Source organism: Erythrolamprus reginae, chromosome 1 (assembly GCF_031021105.1).
Source record: "Erythrolamprus reginae isolate rEryReg1 chromosome 1, rEryReg1.hap1, whole genome shotgun sequence".
Taxonomy (NCBI): domain Eukaryota; kingdom Metazoa; phylum Chordata; class Lepidosauria; order Squamata; family Dipsadidae; genus Erythrolamprus; species Erythrolamprus reginae.
In genome coordinates, this window is record NC_091950.1 from 354,587,395 (window position 1) to 354,602,161 (window position 14,767).

The 14,767-nt window shown below is 38.7% G+C and overlaps 1 protein-coding gene across 2 annotated transcripts in view; it reads left to right on the forward strand.

The window, feature by feature from the left end:
* The window catches only part of PLB1 (phospholipase B1), a 134,044-nt gene that overhangs the window by 81,672 nt on the left and 37,605 nt on the right, over positions 1-14,767 (forward strand). For both annotated transcript variants that reach the window (XM_070740930.1, XM_070740939.1), the window contains exons 38-45: positions 772-872; positions 3,059-3,140; positions 3,708-3,812; positions 4,375-4,470; positions 4,901-4,972; positions 7,314-7,391; positions 8,342-8,402; positions 10,442-10,500. In XM_070740930.1, coding sequence (XP_070597031.1) covers positions 772-872; positions 3,059-3,140; positions 3,708-3,812; positions 4,375-4,470; positions 4,901-4,972; positions 7,314-7,391; positions 8,342-8,402; positions 10,442-10,500 — 654 coding nt within the window. The remainder of the gene's footprint in view (positions 1-771; positions 873-3,058; positions 3,141-3,707; positions 3,813-4,374; positions 4,471-4,900; positions 4,973-7,313; positions 7,392-8,341; positions 8,403-10,441; positions 10,501-14,767) is intronic.

Below are 14,767 nucleotides of genomic sequence, written 5' to 3' on the forward strand. Positions count from 1 at the left end.
AAATGGCCTGTTTCCCCAACCTCTGGTGGGCCCAGTAGATTTGTGTTTTGCCCTCCTCAGGCTCCAAAAGCTTCTGTGGAGCTGAGGCAGGTTAAAAATGCCCTCTCCCATCCGCCGGAGGCTCTCTGGAAGCCAAAAACACCCTCCGAGAGCCTCTGTGTGAGCCAAAAATCAGCTAGCCATCACACACATGCACGTTGGAGCTGAGCTAGGACAACGGCTCACGGGCCAGCAGATATGACTCCACATACCACCTGTGGCATTCGTATCATAGGTTTGCCATCACTGTGCTAGGGCATTTTTATGGAGTAGCCTGTAAATTGGAGAGGATTGGAAATGTGGTTTTGTAGTTGCGATAATAAAAGGATATCTTGCATACAAGCCAAGGAATCATAGGTTTCAGTGCTTAATGGAATGTAATTAAATGTAAATAGGAAGAGATATTTTTTTTAGTGAATACTGTCATTCGCTAAAATCAATAGAAGTGAACTTAGCATATTCTCTTTGCCCTAAATGATTACTTGCTAGTCCCAATCTTTCCTGACCCGATCCATCTAAATAAATTGGATTGTAACTCCATTATCTGTGATATAATGGAATAAAAACATGTCCATGCAGAGATAGGAATGTGAAGCGAATGCAAAGGGAATCTGGTGAAACCTGATAGGAGGCAAATTAAATTTGACAGCAGCTTTGAAACTGCTATAGAACAGATGCAAGCTCTGTGTTACATGTAATGCAATTTGGGTAATTAACTCCTTTCCTTTTCAGGTACCTAAAGCTCTGGTTAACCTGGTGGAGGTGATGGATCTTCTCCCTATAAGAAAACTGTTTCTAGATAGCAGATTACCATGTGCTGCGCACTTAGCACAGTAAGGCACTCTTGCATCCCAGTTATTATTTTATATAAAAACCAGGAGTGGGCTGTTCCAGGTTCACCCGGGTTCGGGTGATCCTCTAGCAAAGATTCTGCGTGATTTGTGATTCGGAAAACCCCCAAATTCCATTCCTGGCTGGCTCTACCTGCCCTGCCCCTCCCACCCCTCTCTGTGTGGCCAGTTTTGGATGGCAGGTAAGTGTAGGCCCCACAAGGAGGCTCAGGGAGGATGAAAAATGGGCATCCCGGAGGCTCCAGAAGGTCTGAAGTGGGCTCATTTCTGGCTTCCAGAGGGCTTCTGGAGCCCAGTGGGGGCTGTTTTTGCCCTCTCAGTGGCTCAAAAAAAGCCTCCAGAGCCCAGGGAGGGCAAACGCCCCCCCCCCAAAAAAAAAAATTTCAGAGGGAGAAAATACCCCTCCCTCCACCATGATGCAGGAGGCCAACTAGGCTACACCCACCATAGCCACATACACCCAGCAACCGGGCAGAGAACCTGCTGCTAAATTTTTTGAAGCCCACCCTGTTATGTAAGTAAAATACCCGGCGGCAGATTGACAGACCCGGCTGGGAAATTCAAGCAGCTGTCAAGCTGCGCCTCCAAAGGAAAAATCTTTAAGAGGAACCTCAAGCTGTGCCACTTTCTTTGCTTTTTGTATCGGGTTGCTTTTCTTATATTTTGTTACTTTGAGGTACGTTCCAGCCAATCTTAAATAAACAGATCAAGGCTACAACGTGGTCTTCCATTATTTCCAAACTAAATACACCCCAATAAAGACCACTAGTTTCCAATGACTAGTTCTGAAATTTAATGACTAAAAGAGAATTGCAACATACTTAAACTTACACATAGCCTTTACAACTAATATAACACAGAAAAATGTCCCACCTAAGATTACATTAAAATTCAACCACATCTCATTTTGCTGATGTATTTTCTCTGCTAAATCATGATTCAACATATATCTTTAAAAATAAACTTGAGATATTGCAGTACTTGGTCTTTCCTGTGATTAAACTGGCTACCTTATTTTATTTATTATTTATTTATTGGATTTGTATGCCGCCCCTCTCCGCAGACTCGGGGCGGCTAACAACAACAATAAAACAGTATATAACAATATCCAATACTAAAAACAGTTAAAAGCCCATTATATAAAAACCAATCATACATACAGACATAGCATGCATAAAATTGTATATCTCAGTTCCCCCATGCCTGGCGGCAGAGGTGGGTTTTAAGCAACTTTCGAAAGGCAAGGAGGGTGGGGGCAATTCTAATCTCTGGGGGGATCCAATACAACCTGGTCATTCACTCATTCAGATTTCTCTTGCACAAGTAAGACCTGCATGCTAAGTGCTGCTGTTTTGCATTTCATTACTTTATGTTCTCCCCCATTTCTTTACTTCTCCTTAGCATTCGATGGCCACTGAACACATCTGGTTCTTATTAAATTGATCCTCTCCCTGTTGAATAGTTATTTCTCAAGCTCAGCAATTTTAAGCTGTGTGGACTTCAACTCCGACAATTGCCCCAGCCAGAGTTGAAGCTCACACAGCTTAAAGTGTTGCTGAGGTTGAGAAATACTGTTCTAAAGAATTGGGCGGGGGGAGGTATTTTGGATTGCTGATGCTTCTTTTTGAGCTTTTGCTATATAAATTATAGAAATTGCAGCCTTATTCCAGAGTAGAGGGAAATTTTATACTCTAGATTTCATTTAACAAACAAAATGTCAATCATGACACTCAAGAGGCTAAATAATAGATATTCAGATACTTTCGTTGAACTAAAAGCAGGGATAACCTTGTGGGGAATTGTCTGTGTTTGCAGCGTGACACTCCCTGGCTTTTGTCACATCTTGCCCCTAGAAAATAACTAGTGCACAACAAGGTCTTCAATGTGTTGGGAGCATATTGCTTTGCTGGCAGCTCTTGCTTCATAAAAGGATAAGCCCAGAAATAAGAATGGCTAGAATCGAAACACCTGAATTTTTAATAACATTTTACCATTCATCATTAAGGAGAGACCACTACTAAAAACCTCATATTTCTTTGATCAAATAAAGTATATACGGTAGATATCTTCTTCCTTACTAGAGAAACTATTTGCTTTATGACTGCATCAGTCTTTTGTTTGCTTGTTTGTCCCATATAAGCCTTTTCTTCCTATATTTTCATATGCAGAGATCAGTGCAGTTGCCTTCTTTCCCTTAAAGAAGGCTCATTAGATCTCCTGGTGATGGAGGAAGCAATCAAAGCTTATCAGGTAGGAGTGCCATGAATCAATACTGCCATTTTGTGGATTGTCTATTATACACTCTTGTCATCTTGTTTCTAATATAACATTATACGTTACATTTGAAGGTTATATACTACATAATGTAAAGATACCATGTACCTCAATATGCTATGTTATAATCTAAAAATCCAGTTTTTAGATCAGGAGGGTCAAAGTCAAGTCCCACGGGCCAGATCGGCCTGTGATGCCTCTACCAGCAAAAATTGAGCTTGGGAGAGCTACTTGAGACCCTCCCAGGCTTCGTTTTCACTGGCAGAAGATTACAGGAGGCCATCATGACCAAAAACTGAGCCTCAACGGTGACGTAGAGCTGGCCATGCCCACTCTGGCCATGCCTACTCCAGCTGTGCCCATCTGGCCCCCCAAGGTCAAACACAACCCTCATGAAGCCCTCAATATAATTGAGATTGATGCCCCTATTTTAGATCATGAATTGTTTTGATTCAAAAACAAAAGATTAATCTCTTCTTGCTTGACTAATGGGAATTACTCAAGGAATTGAAGGATGGATCTTTATATTTCTTTCTTTCACAGAGCAAAATACAAAAACTAATTAAGAGTCATAAATATGATACTCGAGAAGATTTTACAGTTGTACTACAGCCATTCCTCCGAAATATTTCATTACCTGTTTTACAGGTATGTTCCAAATTCCAATTTGTTTCTTTTTTTGTTCGTCTGTACCAGAACAATTCTTCCAAGGTAAATACAAAACAATAATACCAGCAACAATAGCAATAATAATAATAATAATATCTTCATTTTGTACTATTTAAGGTGTTGTACATAATATTTCCATTCCCTATTTTCCTACAATGAGTATCCACAGAATCAAAGTAAATTTAATGTAGATGCATATATCTAAGAGATCCTGAAAATGCAAATGTAACATTATTTTGATATGTTTGGACTGAATTACAGACTCTGGGAAACATGCTTTATGAACTCATTCAACCATAAATAGAAAATGGCCTATAGAAACAAATCTGATCTGTAGAAGCATTGAAATTTCAGCCATTGCTACAGTACAAACTCATGGATCATTCATAATATTATCCAAGCAGAATCACATAACTATTTTCTAAAATATTGAGTATCTGGTGTGCTTTGAATCAATCTCCTAGTTTTCTTTGCCTTATATTTACTTACATTAGATATATTAACAACATAAAAATAATGACAATATTTTCTTCATTTTCAGGATGGGCGAATAGATACCTCATTCTTTGCACCAGACTGTTTTCATTTTAGCCAAAAATCACATTCCCAACTTTCCAGAGCTCTCTGGAACAATATGGTGAGGCACCTACTTCAGGGAATAATTCAGTTTTGAAATGGCTGTATTGTTTTATTTGATCAATGTGTACATTCCTATCCAAAACCCTACTTTTATTTCTGATAATAAAGTGATAACTTACTATCAAGACTAGTGAATCTAGTTGAAAGTCAATGCTAAGGACTATAATTTTCTCTTCATCCCCATTATATCTTGACTTCTTTTTCTACTCCACTCTTAGATAAATCTTGGGTAAATGCTGTATTTTGTTCTCAGAATTTTATAGGATATCCTGCAAGAAGATATTCTATTTGTAACCTTTATATTTGCTCATTGCTTTTTTAAATGTCTTTTTCTTATTACATAAAATCTGTGAAAGCAGTAAATGAAACAGTTGCATGAGATCTTAAATAAAATAACTACATAATCAAATCTTTCTTTTAACCTCCAGCTTCAACCTGTTGGAGAAAAAGATGTTTCCTTCAATTTTATGGATAACATAACACTAAGTTGCCCAACCCCGGTAAGCACAATACTGTTTTCTTCTAATGCAAGGGGTTGTGTGGGAATGAACAATTTGGAGATCAAAGCAACATCCAATAATGTTTGAATGTCAGCTTAACAGTTCATGCTTAAAACAGATGTCCTTTGATGATCTTGATTTTTGAAGACCAAGCAAATTTTCGAGTAACTTTTCTGTTGAAGGTGGAAACTCTTGGTTCTATTCCTCAACTATTAGACTGAAATTCTAGACAATTTTACCACAAAATGTAATGCACCTTACTTCTGATTCTAAATAGCATGTATAAGATTACACTTTTATCTTTTAATAAATTTATATCCTGTAGATCTCATATCCATGTACTAGTTGGGGGAAAGATCAAAAGCAACGTGAGGAAATATTATTTCAATGAAAGAGTAGTAGATCCTTGGAACAAACTTCCAGCAGACGTGGTTGGTAAATCCACAGTAACTGAATTTAAACATGCCTGGGATAAACATATATCCATCCTAAGATAAAACACAGGAAATAGTATAAGGGCAGACTAGATGGACCATGAGGTCTTTTTCTGCCGTCAGTCTTCTATGTTTCTATGTTTCTAGATAAAATATATTTCAGTGGCATTATTATACAGGAAAAAAACCCCATCATAGCTTATTCATAATAAATAGGCATAACTGCAGCATAATACAGATATTTAAAATTAGGTTTTTATTTTATTTGATCTTATCAGCTAATCAATGGCATTTGCCCAAATCTTCTTTAATCTATGGGATTTCATGATGGAATAAGGCTGCTCTACTTAATGTCATGGGGAAATATCCTTGGATTTTCTAGCCCAAATTATAGGCAAGATGGCCAAATACTTTATGGCTAAGCAATGTATTGGTTAGATATCACAGTGTTTCCACACATTGGCAATTTTAAGATACATGGACTCATACTCATATTCCCAAAATTCTCAAAACAGATGGGGAAATTCATCTTAAAGGCACCAAAGTTGAGAAACATTGGACTAGAACTATAGAGAATTAGCTTCATTCTGAGACATGAAAGATGAGCTCCATGCTACCTCTCAGCCCACACTACCTCTCTGGGTATTGCTGTCAGGAAATAAAAATAGAGGGGAAAGTACTATTCTTGATGTGTTGAGCTCTCGGAGGTATTACAAAGCCAACAAATAATAAATAGCCTCCCACACAACATGAGGCAAATGGAGCAAATAATATTTTTTCTATCTATTTGCATGTTAGGTGTAAATGCAATTAGCTTACATCTGTTAAAATTTATGATGTTTTTTTCCAGTGAGACATACTGTACAGTTTAAAACGTAACACAATAAAACCACAAAGATAGATTGGTTAATACTGTATTTCTTTTTTTAAAAAATGGGCAGGGGAATAGCACTCATTTTGGGTTGTTACAACATTTAGTGTAGTAGCATAATCTGAAAAGTGTTTCTTTACAAGGCAAGAGCGTTTGAGAGATTTGTTTGCATCTGTGCAGTGCCTACATTTGAATGTTGGAAGGAGGCGTCTTTTCCACTCTTCATGCACAAAGCAGCAAATCGTTCTGAGCAAACACTCCTATCTGACCTTTGATAAGTGTTTAGGGAAATGGGATTCTTCATACTGGTAGCAGCAGAAAGTGAGCATAGCTTGAGACACAGGTTAATGGGAAATTTAAGGCCTGCTATAGCATGTAAAATGTTCTAACATAGACTGCAAAATATTATTAGAATTTGGATTATTAAACTGCCTGTAATTCTAAATTTCGTCTTAACTGCCCAATTTTATGCGTCACATAAGCCAGCTATTACTCTTTTGCATTATTTGTGTATTATGTCAATGAAGTGATGTCTTTTTTTGTCACCAAATAGCCAACTTGCAGCACTGTGCAATATGTTGGATTGGTTGACAAGCGATATGATGAAACGATATAAACTTTTTTTTCACACAAAAGATTCCAAACGTTTTGCATTTTGCATCTTAATACCCTGTTTTCCCCAAAATAAGACATCCTCTTGATAATAAGTCCAATCAGGCTTTTGAGTGCACGCCAAGCGCTTATTTCAGGATTCAAAAAATATAAGACAGGGTCTTATTTTCGGGGAAATACTGTACTTATTTGAAGTGGTCTCATTATGGAAGCTTTTCTCAGTTCAAAACTTCCAGTTTGCCTCCATTATTCTAATAGGATGATTCCAAAATGGCCCCCTTTTTGTGAGGGAAACATTATTTGCAGCATTTCCATTGCTAGACTTACAGTACATACTTAACTGCAGTCAAGTGGCTTGAAGCTATGCTTCTGTTTTTCTCTATTGGAATTTTGAAGCTTGGCATTCATGTTCTTTCTCTATTAGCAACAACCTTTCCTGCTTACCTTCAAAAACAGCAATGCCACAAATCCTCCAGGAAACCCTACCAAGTTTCCAGACCAGGTAATCCCTTTATTATTTACTGTGCATTATTTATCTTAACATAATCATGGTTTCTGGTATGCACAGGATGCTTTCACATCCATACAGTTTTGTAACAACATTTTGAAAGTGATGATCCAGCATCTCAAAAGTAACTCAGTAGGCTTCATGCCTAACAGGGGCCTAGAATTTAGGTTGCCATGCTCTTATTTCAGCATCTTTAACCAAAGATGCTGAAATACCAAACTGTTTTTCAATCGTGGGCAAGAGTAATAAATAGTGCTGGATATTATTCTGTTCCTGACATCCCAAGGATGAATCAGTAATTTCAAGTTGCTTCTTGAAGCACAGAAATAGGATGTGGACATCCCTTTGAAACACAAGTTGCTTCTAGATTGCAATATAGCTTCAATATATAAAGCTCTACATGTCATTGGACCAGATTACTTATGGGACTGCCTCCTGCCACATGAGTCCCAGCAACCAGTCAGATCCCACAGAGTTGGCCTTCTCCAGGTCCCGTCAACTAGGCAATATTGCCTGGCGGGTCCTAGGTGCAGAGCCTTCTCTGTGGGGGCCCCAGCCCTCTGGAATCATCTCCCCCCCCAGAGATTCGTACTGCCCCCATCCTCCTTGCCTTCCGCAAGAATTTGAAGACCTATTTGTGCCGGCAGGCCTGGGGACATTAGACATCAGCCCCCGCCGATGAATGGAACATTTGCTGTTGTTAGAATGAGAGTGACTTGTTTTGTAATAAATTAGGTTTTTAGATTGGTCTCAGATTAGTTAGCTTAGTTTTAAATAATTGGATTTAGGATGTTTCGTATTGTTTTTTATATGCTGTAAGCTGCCCCGAGTCCCCAGAGAGGAATGGCATATAAATCCAATCAACCAACCAATAAATAAATAAATAAATATTACAACTATAGAAATCATTTCCAGTGATATGTTGGCTGAATTTTGTTTTTAAGAATTGGGGGAGCAATCTGCCATGTTCTGTACAGACTGAATCCAGAGAAGTTCCCATATCAGGTGAGAAATAACTGCTTGTAATAATAATAATAATAATAATAATAATAATAATAATAATAATAATAATAATAACAACAACAACAACAACAACAAACAACAATAACAATAATAACAACAACAAAACAACAGCAACAATAATAATAATAATAATAATAATAATAATAATAATAATAATAATAAAATGTATTCTCCTCTCTTAGTGCACATTTATGTAAAATGTTGGGGCTTGGGAAGAAAGTGACAACAAACATATGTAGTTTTTTATTTTCTTTTTCTATTTTTATAATCTTAAGCAATCTAGTGACTGTATTTTTCTGCTCATATTTTACTAACAATGAATGTTTAAACTTAGCTATATGTTTAAACTGTATGTTCAGGGTTGGTATGGATGAAAGTAGAGCATACAATGAGACTCCTTAAATCCCATTGACTATGGAATTTCAGCTGCCTAATAATATGCAAGATGGTCCCCAAAGAGAAAATTAATTGCCAAATTGGGCAACAAAGATAATGAACAATCTGGAGAACATAAGGCATATTTAGGTTGTAGTTTAGCAAACTAGGTCAGTGCTTAATATTATTGATCTGCCTGTTATATTCTTTTATTTTTGTACAACGCAGTCCTATGCAAGATTAAATGGAAATAGGCCCAAATTATGTGTACTATAAAGTGACCAGATTTTAAGATTGGGAAAGAGGGACACCATGGGTGTGGGGGGAGGCTAAAGAAAGTTTAGCCCAAAAAAATTAGAATCTTTTTCTCTCTCTCTCTTTTCCTCCCACTTTCTCTCTCTCCCTTCCTTCTTCTTTCTTTCTCTTTCTCCCCCTCTCTCTTTCTCTCTCTCTCCCTTTCTTTCTGTTTCTCTATTTCTTCCTCTTTTCTCTCTCTTTCTCCATTTCTCTCCTTCTCTCCCCCTCCCTCTTTCATTCATTCTTTCTCTCTTTCTTTCTCTCTCTTTCTTTCTTTCTCTCTCTCTTTCTCTCCCTCTTTTTTCTCTCTCTCCCTCCTTCCCTCCCTCTCTTTCTTTCTCCCTTCCTTCCTCTCCTCCTCTTCCTCCCCCCCCCCCATGAACCCAGCCTCTTCCCTTGGGCTCAGTAGGTGCTCTGGCCCAGGAGCAACTTCACATGGAGAGAGGGGGCGGAGCTTCCACTGCTCCTTCGGGCTCAGAGGCTGACAGGCGGGATGTCTGCAGCACAGGAGCCACCCGCCTTCCCTGCCCCGATGGTGCCTGGGTGAAGGCGAAGGTGGGAGAGGAGGCGGGATGGGGGAAACAGGCGAGCAAAACCCTGCACAGCTGGCGGGAAGTAAGCGCAGAGACCTCCAGCTAAGCTGGGTTGGGGCGGGGAGGGTGAGGCAGCAGTGGAGAGCTTGGAATCCCCTCCCTCCAGCCTCTTCCCAAGGGGGCTGGTTGGGAGAAAGAAAAAGCGGGACATTTTTCAAAGGATGCAGGATGCAGGACAAGATGAAAAAGTGTGACTGTCCCGCTGACGTCTGGTCACACTAGTCTAGTAAGATCTATGCCCTGGTAAGGATATTGGAACTCATTAGCTTTAGAAGTGCTCAACTTAACTTTTAAGTTATACCTCTCGCTACAACATGTTTAGCCTATCAGGATATTAAACTGGGTATGTCTAGTCTAACGAAAAGAAGAACTAAGGGTGACATGATAGCAGTTTTCTAATACACTATTTGAGGGCCTGTCACAAAGAAGAAGGAATCAACCTATTCTCCAAAGTACCTGAAGGCAGGACAAGAAGTAATAGATGGAAACTCATAAAGAAAGAGATCCAATTTAATCCAAATTTCCTGACAGTGTGAACAATTAATCATTCAAATAGTTTGCCTCTGGAAGTTGTAGGTGCTCCATCATTGGAAGTTTTTAAGAAGAGATTGGAAAGTCTTTTGTTTGAAATAGTATAGGGTCTCCTCCTTGAGCAGGGAGTTGGACTAGAAGATTTTCAAGGTCGCTTGCAGCTCTGTTATTTTGCATTCAGTATATGATATTCTCCTCCCCCAATTTTATTTCTATTATTTTTAGTCCACAGGCTGCAGCCAGCTGACATTCGAGTGATAGCAGCTCTTGGTGATTCAATGATGGTAAGTATGTCCACATTTTCAGTAATGCTGTTATTCCTAAGAATCTAAGAATGCCATCTTATTAAAATGACATCAAACACAAAACACCAAGAATAAACATGAAAGGCCTACAAGATTTAAGAACAAGAGGAGGATTCGGTTTACCCAACTTAGAAATATACCACCAAGCCACTAAATTACTATGGATTAAAGAATGGGTCAACCTTGAAAATCCTAGAATTTTAACAATAGAAGGCCACGATATAAATGAAGGATGGCACGCAAATTTGTGGGAAAAAGAACATTCAAAACATACTCAGTTTAAACAGCACCAAATTCGGAATACACTATTGACACACTGGCGGAAAGTCAGGAAAAAACACTACAGTGATCCCCCGCTCGTTGCGAGGGTTCCGTTCCAGGAGCCCCCGCAACGAGCGGGTTTTCGCGAAGTAGCGATGCGGAAGTAAAAACACCGTCTGCGCATGTGCAGACGGTGTTTTTACTCCCACAGCGCTAGCGAGGAGCCGAAGATTGGGGGCGGGGCGGCTGTTTGCCGCCGGCATGGAGGGCTTCCTAGCAGCCCCCCAAACCCGGGTTGGGGGTCCGGGGGGTGCTGGCTCTCGGCGCTTTTGAGCTGAGTCCGGAAGCGAATTCGCTTCCGGACTCAGCTCAAAAGCGCCGATAGCAAGCGGCAAGGAACGGCTTGTCTCGGCGCTTTCGAGCTGACCGGACTCAGCTCAAAAGCGCCGAGACAAGCCGTTCCTTGCCGCTTGCTATCGGCGGTTTTGAGCTGAGTCCGGAAGCGAATTCGCTTCCGGACTCAGCTCAAAACCGGCGATACCAAGCGGCAAGGAACGGCTTGTCTCGGCGCTTTCGAGCTGACAGCTCGAAAGCGCCGAGACAAGCCGTTCCTTGCCGCTTGCTATCGGCGGTTTTGAGCTGAGTCCGGAAGCGAATTCGCTTCCGGACTCAGCTCAAAACCGGCGATACCAAGCGGCAAGGAACGGCTTGTCTCGGCGCTTTCGAGCTGACAGCTCGAAAGCGCCGAGACAAGCCGTTCCTTGCCGCTTGCTATCGGCGCTTTTGAGCTGAGTCCGGGAGCGAATTCGCTCCCGGACTCAGCTCAAAAGCAGCGAGAATGAACGGCGTGGGCGGGCGAAGGGCGGGCGGCAGCGAGGAGTTTGCGTGGGCGGTGGGGAAACTCCTCGCTGACGCCAGCAAGAGGGGGAAGACCCAGGGAAGCCGCTGCCATCTACGCATGCGTGCCCGGCACGCATGCGTAGATGGTATTTTTGACTTCCGGGTTGAAAAATAGCGAAGTACCCTGTTCGCAATGGTTGGGGACGCAATAAACGGGGGATCACTGTATAATGAAATACCCAGATGGCTATCCACACTAGAAGCTCAAATTCATCCAAATATAATTAGCCAAGTACAAAAAATAACCTACGAAGTCCTATTAACCCTGCTGTTCTGTTCGGGTCTGTGAGACCCGAAATCAAGGTTTGAGACCCTGTAAAAAATTTTCCCTGCATATCTGAAACTTGAAATTTCATGACTTTTCATCATTTCAGGGGTTCTCTCTATGAGAATTTTTTTTGGGGGGTGGGAGATTTCTTTCTTGCTGAAAAAAAAAACCTCCCTAATGTTATGTTCCCGGGTCACCCTGACCCGGACCGAAAACTCTTCATTTGCAGTGCTTATGTTTGGTCTTTTTGAAAGCTTTTTTCACTTGGAAAGTAGTCTGAACATTTCTTCACACAATGGAATGAAAATTGAACTGAAAAAATTAATCCTTATTGGTTTATTTTGCCCATAAATGTGCCTCCCCCCCCGTTTTTGTGAAAGTTTTTTCAATTTATGGATAGTTTTGCTTGCAAAATGCAGTCTATTTTACTGGAGTTGGTGTGGGAATGGTACCTTGAACATTTCTGAATATAAGAAAAATATAAAGGAACTGAAAAAAATGATTCTTACTGTTTTTTTAACATCAGAAATAAGGCCTCCCCCCCCCCTGGCTGCTTGCAACAATTTTCACTTTTTATTTTTTTATGCTCCAAATCCGAAATATTCTTTAAAATCTTACGCATTCATTTACTCAATTTAACAATGCTGATCATCAAAAAAATATTTGTGGGGGTGGGGGAAAAATTTTTTTCTTGGCAAAAAAAAAGTCACATTTACTCTGTTCGGGTCATATAGACCCGGATCAAAATGATTTTTTTTAGGTACTTGAATTTGGTCTTTTTGAAAACTTTTTCCACTGGAAAACTAGTTTGAACATTTATGAACATAATGATATGAAAATTGAACTGGAAAAATTGAGACTTATATTTTTATTTTGATCAAAAAGCCCCTCCCCCCATCCTTTTTGAATTTCGTGTCAATTTATATTTTTTAAGGCTACAAATCCCTAAGGAATTTTCCCCCAAAAGGTTTGATATACTAAATTGAACAATCCTGAACATAAGAAAAATATAAATGAACTGAAAAAAATGACTCTTATTGGTTTATTGTTTTATACTCGAGTATAAGCCTACTCGAGTATAAGCCTATTTGAGTATAAGCATGGGGGCCCATTTATGAGCAAAATAAACCAATAAGGATCATTTTTTCAGTTTAATTTTCATATCATTATGTTCAGAAAGGTTCAAGCTACCAATCCCACACCAAAATAGAATAGTAAAATAGAATGCATTTTGCAGGCAAAATTATCAATAAACTCAAAAGTTTTGATATACTAAATTGAACAATCCTAAACATAAGAAAAATAGAAATGAACTGGAAAAAAATGATTCTTATTGGTTTATTTTTGAATATAAGACCATATCATTTTATTCTCGAGTATAAGCCTACTCGAGTATAAGCCTATTTGAGTATAAGCATGGGGGCCCATTTATGAGCAAAATAAACCAATAAGGATTAATTTTCTCAGTTCAATTTTCATATCATTGTGTGCAGAAATGTTCAAGCTACCAATCCCACACCAACTTTAGTAAAATAGAATGGATTTTGCAAGCAAAACTATCCATAAATTGAAAAAACTTTCACAAAAATGGGGGGGGAGGCACATTTATGTGCAAAATAAACCAATAAGGATTAATTTTTTCAGTTCAATTTTCATTCCATTGTGTGCAGAAATGTTCAAACATGTTTCCAGGTGAAAAAAGCTTTCAAAAAGACCAAACATAAGCACTGCAAATGAAGAGTTTTCGGTCCGGGTCAGGGTGACCCGGGAACATAACATTAGGAACTTTTTTCGAACAGAACAAGTCTTAAAACTAGAGAAAGACTTAAAGAGGAAAGCATAGTAATAGATTGGCTTCCATATTACCAAATTCAAAGTAGATATAAAAGGGACTTAGTAAAATTCGGAATATGTAATAAACAAAATGAAATAGACAAAATATTGACAGGATCTGACAAAAAATTTATAACCAAAATGTATATTTATCTATTAAATTATGAAAACATCGAAGAAATTGTTAAACCTAATATGATATCTTGGATGACTAACTTTGGATATGCAATTCAGCTAGAAGACTGGGGAAAACTATGGTCAGTTAACTATAAGATGACTTTGTCAACATCATATAAAGAAAATCTTTATAAAATGTTCTTCCGATGGCATTATGCGCCAGCGCGCCTAGCCAAAATGAATGTAAACATTAGTAACAAATGTTGGAAGTGTAAAAAAGAAGTGGGAACATACTACCACATATGGTGGCAATGTAACGAAGCAAAAAAAATTTGGATTCAAATTAGGGCATGGATGGAAGAAATATTGGGCTATAAAATTGAAATAAAACCGGAAATGTATTTATTAGGCATAATTAGAGGCAAACATAGCAAAGAAAACTACTACTTAATCAATCACTTACTTACTGCTGCAAGATTAGCATATGCACAAGTCTGGAAACAAGATAAGATTCCAAACAAAGAATCGGTAATTAAAAAAATATTAGACTGCGCCAAATTTAGCAAATTAACATACGAAATTCAAAACCAACAAAATAAGGACTATTACAAAGTGTGGGGGGAAATTTACAACTGGGTGGAAATTAAGAAAAAGGTATAGTAAATAGAATTGTTAAAAAAATAAATTTTGTAAATATATCAAGTGTAAATGTTTAATGTTGTATTGTTTGATGTCTAAATGTTTGTAAGTCATATAAAATAAAATTAAAAAAAATAAAATAAAAATAAAATAAAATGACATCAAACAGAATGTTAATCCTGAATGTTTATTAAATGAAACTTCATAATTGGCCATTTTAGCTGGAGC